Source organism: Pygoscelis adeliae, unplaced genomic scaffold (assembly GCF_000699105.1).
Source record: "Pygoscelis adeliae isolate BGI_AS28 unplaced genomic scaffold, ASM69910v1 Scaffold222, whole genome shotgun sequence".
Lineage (NCBI taxonomy): Eukaryota > Metazoa > Chordata > Aves > Sphenisciformes > Spheniscidae > Pygoscelis > Pygoscelis adeliae.
In genome coordinates this window covers 6,319,678-6,325,558 of record NW_008824309.1, presented here as the reverse complement: position 1 = coordinate 6,325,558, position 5,881 = coordinate 6,319,678, and the positions used below count along the sequence as shown (strand labels likewise).

The 5,881-nt window shown below is 50.9% G+C and overlaps 1 protein-coding gene across 1 annotated transcript in view; it reads right to left on the bottom strand.

The window, feature by feature from the left end:
- The window catches only part of FMNL2 (formin-like 2), a 76,663-nt gene extending 72,439 nt beyond the window's left edge, over window positions 1-4,224 (bottom strand). Inside the window, exon 1 of the mRNA XM_009319031.1 lies at window positions 4,147-4,224. Within this exon, the coding sequence (XP_009317306.1) occupies window positions 4,147-4,224 (78 nt within the window). The remainder of the gene's footprint in view (window positions 1-4,146) is intronic.
- Between the last annotated feature and the right edge of the window lie 1,657 nt (window positions 4,225-5,881).

Here is a 5,881-nt window from a genome sequence, read left to right as displayed (position 1 = left end):
ATGCAGGTGTATGCCACACGCTAGTGTGCCCCAACCTCTTTTACGATGTAACAGAGAGCTTCGTGATTAACATTTTTGCCTCGTTTAAAGAAGGATCTAACCACTACAGTCAACGCTTGTTGAACTTAAGTGTAAATGAACAGAAGTCTGATGGACCCTCTGTAGTTTCAGATGTTATCCTTCTCCAAGGATAGGAGAGGTTTGGGGCTCACCCGAGATATTTGTGTCAAACAACAAACAGCACAGCATCCCCGCGAAACCCTGGTCCTCGCTCAGTCCCACCCGGCAGTCACCGCCTGTCCCCCTTCTTCATCAGCGATCCACCCGAGACCCGCGGGCAGCAGGCAGGAGGGCTACCTGCGCCACTCCACTGCCTGCAGCCCGGCCGTGGCCCAGCTTGCCTTTAAAGCAACTCCCAGCCCGAATCCAAAGGACACCTAGGTATTTGTCAGCACTCCCCGGTGCTCTGGACTTCAAAATGGCAGGCATGGACCACCGCGGCTCTGTACGGTTACACTCTCAACCAGTCCATGGGGCACAATCTCACAAAAAAAACCAAAAATAAAGATAAAAATAATATCAAGAACCTGCCTCTCCCCAGACCTGGCTTAGGAGGGGAAGGCTGGGAAGGCTGCACGCCATTTTACCTTTGCAGATCTTGATGAACAGTGGCAGAGGAGGAAGGGGCACAGAAGCAAGCCCGGCTTAAAGGGCATGCAGGTGTATGGCACACGCTAGTGTGCACCAACCTCTTTTACGATGTAACAGAGAGCTTCGTGATTAACATTTTTGCCTCGTTTAAAGAAGGATCTAACCACTACAGTCAACGCTTGTTGAACTTAAGTGTAAATGAATGCAAGTCTGACGGACCCTCTGTAGTTTCAGATGTTATCCTTCTCCAAGCTATCTTGAACGCTGTCTATTTTTGATAGCCTAATCTCACACCACCAGATTTCTGTGCCCAGGCTCCCCCCCCACCATGATGCTCAGCCAGGCAGCGAGCCCAGGTAGCCCTCCCCTCCCAGGGGAAGGCCACCCTGGTCTTGGCAGAGCCAGGGTTTTACCCAGGGAGCTGGAGGACTCGGGGACTGTCACAGCACTACCTTCTCACCTGGAGCCCTGTTTCCACCAGGGCCCACACCTGCACATTTTTAGTCACAAATAAACCCTGAAGTGGAATATGGTGCCCCACCAACGCACCACACGCGGCCTTGTTTTAGGTGCAATTACCCCCGACACCGGCAGAGGGGCCCGAGCCCCCTGGAAGCAAAGCTGAGGGGTGGCACAAGGACCCCCACCCAGGAGGCTGCTGGAGAAATCCACCGCCATCCCAGTGAGCTCCACGCCGGCCACCAGCCTCCGAAACAGCCCGCACCTGCCTTCATTAGGAACTTCATTAGGAAAGGGAGAGAGTTCTACAAATGCCTCAGTGAGCATATTTTGGATGTAAACGGCACGACTTTCATCTTAGGCCTCTTAATTCGTTATTCCCCACACACACCTCCAGTGTCTCCAAAGGTGAGGACATGGTGATGCCCCTGCCACAATTTGCCATTAGAGGGCAACGAAGAACTTTGTAAGATGTCCCCAACCTCTTCCCTCAACATCCGTGCCCCTCTGTAGCACCTCATGGCACGCGGCTGGATAAAGAGGCCCAGAGTACCACCAAACGTAGCTCTCCGGGAAGTCGAGAAGCCAAAAGGGTGGCTCACCATGCCAGGAAATGGTATCCCCTCTTCCCTGCCTGGATCCTTCCCAATGCTCACCCCCCAGATGACCACTGTTTTGGCCCTCTCCAGGACGGGCAACAGGTTTACTGGCTTTGCTCTTCTCCTCCTCCTTTTTCGCAAACCAGAGAGGTAGGGAACAAGGTTTCAGGACACCAGCAGCAACGCTTAGGTGACTTCCAAGGTTCATAGACAAAGGAACAGAAAATACCACACAGGACAAGTCCCCCACAGCCAGCCCAGCAACCCTTACAACCATTCACTACAACATGCACAATCCTACTCACGGCAGATTTATTATTATTATTGTTGTTATTATTACTACTACTACGAGACTGGGAGCTCCTCACTTTTGTTAATCTCACTTCTGCAGAAGTGAGAGTTCCTTTTGGGGGCCGAACTCTCTCCCCTAGTATTCTCAACATATTTCACAGACAAATGGCCAGGGTCTGCTTTACAGACTATTTAGAAAACACCGTTTAAGAGCAACCTCTGGACCCTTTTTCCTTTGAGATATAAGCTGAAAGCCAGCACAGCAGGGTAAGAGTTAATTTCCTCACACTGTTACATTAATTTACATCCTCAGTCCTTCACCAAGCAAAAACAGGCGAAAATGGTGTAATGAGTGATACTAATAGAAAATAGCAGTCAAAATATGCATCCACACTAAAAACATACATTCTGTACAAAATCTATTCCTGGAAGTACTTTTAGCCACACACCATTATTATGTGGACAGATATAAATATTTCACACCCCATATGCTGTATTATGGTGCTTTTACAGACACCTGCTTCACGCCACTCTAATTTACAGCGGCTGGCAGTCACCCACCAGGGATGCCAGGGCAGCCAGGGAGCTGCGACAGATCGCAGATACGCAGTCCCTCATTGCCCAAGCACGTCCCCTCGGACGGCCAAACCCTGGAAGGGTGGCACACTGTCACCTCCCGTCCCTTCGGGATCCTCGCAGTGCTGGGCTCCGCAGTGCTGGTTACAACAGTCCTGCGCTGCTTCTCTGCCTACCCTCTCCAAGCAATGGGAAGCAGACTCATCCCAACCCGGGGGTGGACTCAGTGTTGTGCAAGGAGCTATTAAGATACGCGATTACTCCAGACTGCAGATTTCCTTCACTGCTCATCCCTCCTATCTTGCTGCAGAGTTCAGGAGTGAATCAGCAGCAGCTGCACGTTGCAAAGGGTGGATCCGCTCTGAGGTGGGAGTTTGCACATCGAGGCTGTGATCTAACTGCTTCTGCCTGCCCTGCTGCCAACTCGGTGCAAACAGAGCGCACAGACTCCAGCGCAAAGCTCACACTTCCATGTGCATGCTCCGAGTGTGTATGCTCCAAGCAAACATCCATGAAAAATATCACTTACAGTAGATTAAGCAATTTGTTCAGTGTCTCACTAAACTGAAACTTTAAATAGCTCAATGCTTTAGGTTTTCTGCACAGAAAACTCATGGAAAAAAGCAAGTAATTCTTTATTCAGCTTTACTTTAAGGTAGTTGGATTTTATCAGAGGCTCTGCCACTGTAATAGCTAAATAGGAAATGTCCCAGAAATCTACTTACTAAAATGTTCCTGACCTCATAGCATGACTGTACCTTCTGCCAAACTCTCATCCTGGTACTGCTGTGGTTACACTTCAAGGAAACATCCTACTTTCTCAGTCCTGGATTAATTATTTTCATTAGCGATTACGTTTGAAGTTTATGGCAAAACCTGATTTTGCTGTTGGCTCACAAATGCACATCCTACCTTTTGCATGCTTCACTTTCTCTAAATAATGCCGTTTCTGTTCATTTGTCACAGCAGAGCCAACCTGTTAATTGTTCTATATTGCTGCCAAGTCTGCACGCCACAACAGAGCTCATACACAAAAGATGCTTCAGCATATGGTGCTACTTAATCCGAGGTTGTTGTTGAGGCGAAGAGGAGTTCAAGCTGCATCACCATTCGCCTCTCCCTGAAGGCGACAGCTACTGCCAGCTGCAACAACGGCTTGTGATGTGGAAAGCCAAATACTCACTGGATCAAGACCATTTGTTCATGTTACACAGGTCAAGACAGACCAAACTTAAAGCACTCGCCGAGAGGTGACTGAAGGTCAGTCTCTTCGAGTCTGTGCCGGGCAAAATAAGCAGCATTCACTGCCCAGAGGAAACAGGCACAGGGGTGATGGTAACATCAGAGGGGAAAGAAATATCGCTCTGTGGCAAAAAAGGGAATTATTGTTACAAGACTTCTATGAGTTGTTACCAATAAAGGTGCATAAGGCCAAAGAAAGGAGTGTTTGAATCCATTCAAATACGTGTCCCTCTGCAAGGTCCCTTTCTAAGCCCGGGGACATTGCTGATGAAACTCAGTTTGTGCTCTCAACGGGATGTCTGCCAAAAGCCCTCCCAGCCACCCTTACCTGGTCACAGATGAGCTCCCACTTCTTCTCGTTGTCGTACTGCCGCAGCAGCCGGGCTTTGTCAGGCGGCAAGTTCATCGCATTCTGCGGAGAAAGAGAAAGCAAACGTGAAGGACCACAGAGGGCTTGGGCTCAGGCAGAGTCAGACATGAGCAAACCAAGGCAACGTGGCTGCAGTTGCTTTAATTGTTTTATATGAATTCCCATTGACAGGGTTAGTCAGAAACATTCCCTCTAAATGTCATCTTTGGCCCCAAAAGCACCAGTGAATCGCAAGGTACTGAAGGGCAGGGCTCGGTGGGACCACAGAGGGCTCGGGCTCAGGCAGAGTCAGACATGAGCAAACCAAGGCAACGTGGCTGCGGTTGCTTTAATTGTTTTATGTGAATTCCCATTGACAGGGTTAGTCAGAAACATTCCCTCTAATTTCATCTTTTGGCCCCAAAGCACCAGTGAATCGCAAGGTACTGAAGGGCAGGGCTCGGTGCTGGGCCATGCTGGGACGCAGGAGGAGGTGAGCGACTAGAGCTCAGGACCAGCCACCTCCGTCCGGAGGAGAGGACAGGGCTTCCCCGTGCTGCCACGGCACGGCAGCCACCTTCCACCCCAGACGGGTCCCCGTGGTGCACCACACCCCCTCTTCCCTTCGCCTGCCCGCACTCATAAGGGAAACGCACACTCCAGCTGCGGGCTGGGGACTGCAGAGGGCCAGTTCTCTCCAAACAAGGTCCTGAAATGCCATTTCATTTTATTTCAACAGCGGGACACTATTCAGGTTTTTAAATGTCGCCGCATGCAACCTTATCTGGATAATACAGATCCCGGAGGTAGGATTGCTGCTGCCCAGTGACGTTGTGCTACTCGCACACGCAAAGATAACGATCCCAAGACTGTGAATGACAACCTGCAGTACCGAGTCAGAAGGCAGGGAGAGGCGGCAATTAGATGATGCCTATCATTTGCTGGCTCCTTTGATGTCAGTTGAGATATCCTTCCACGGGCGGTTGTCTGGGGTAGGGCGGCACAGGCTGGCTACTCGCTCCCAAGGCAGTTTCCCTAAGAGTCGTGTCTCCAAACGCGCAGCATAACTGTCGTGCTTAACCTCCCAAAGAACCCAGGAACGCCTCGAGAGCTTCGCAAACACTGAGTCTGGAGAGCCTCCCTATCAGCCCAGCGGCGCGCAGCAAAGTGAAGTGGCTGAATGAAAAACCCGCTAAGCACCTCTTGGTCTCCAGCACCTCTCGGTCTCCAGCTCGCATTCCCAGAGCGGCCAAGTTATCCCAAATTAACCCTTCAGGACCACAAGACTCTGGGTGGCCCATCCCAGACCCCTGCTGGGATGGGAGTGAAGCGCCGGCTGGGCCCTGCGGCACTGCATACCGCAGGCAGGTCAGGCCGGTGGTGCGCACATCTCCAGCGCCGGCAGGCTCTACCCTTCCACGTTTAATTTTAAAAAGGCTGCAGGAGGCACAAAAATAGGCCAGAACCAAAGGCTGTTAAAATAAGCCTGCAGTGAAGCAGTAATCAATAAATTGGTGTTTAGGTACCGAAACACTCCGCTCTAGAAGCACGCACCTTCACAACCTGTGCAACAGGCAGTTTTACAGATTTATTAAAAGCAGGCTGTCCTGGGGATCCTCAGAAACACTCCCGGACCCATACTCTGCTACAGCTACAGCCAGACCTGCACAGCCTGGGGCCCAGACCTCCTCCATTTCCTCGCACAAACCCCCTC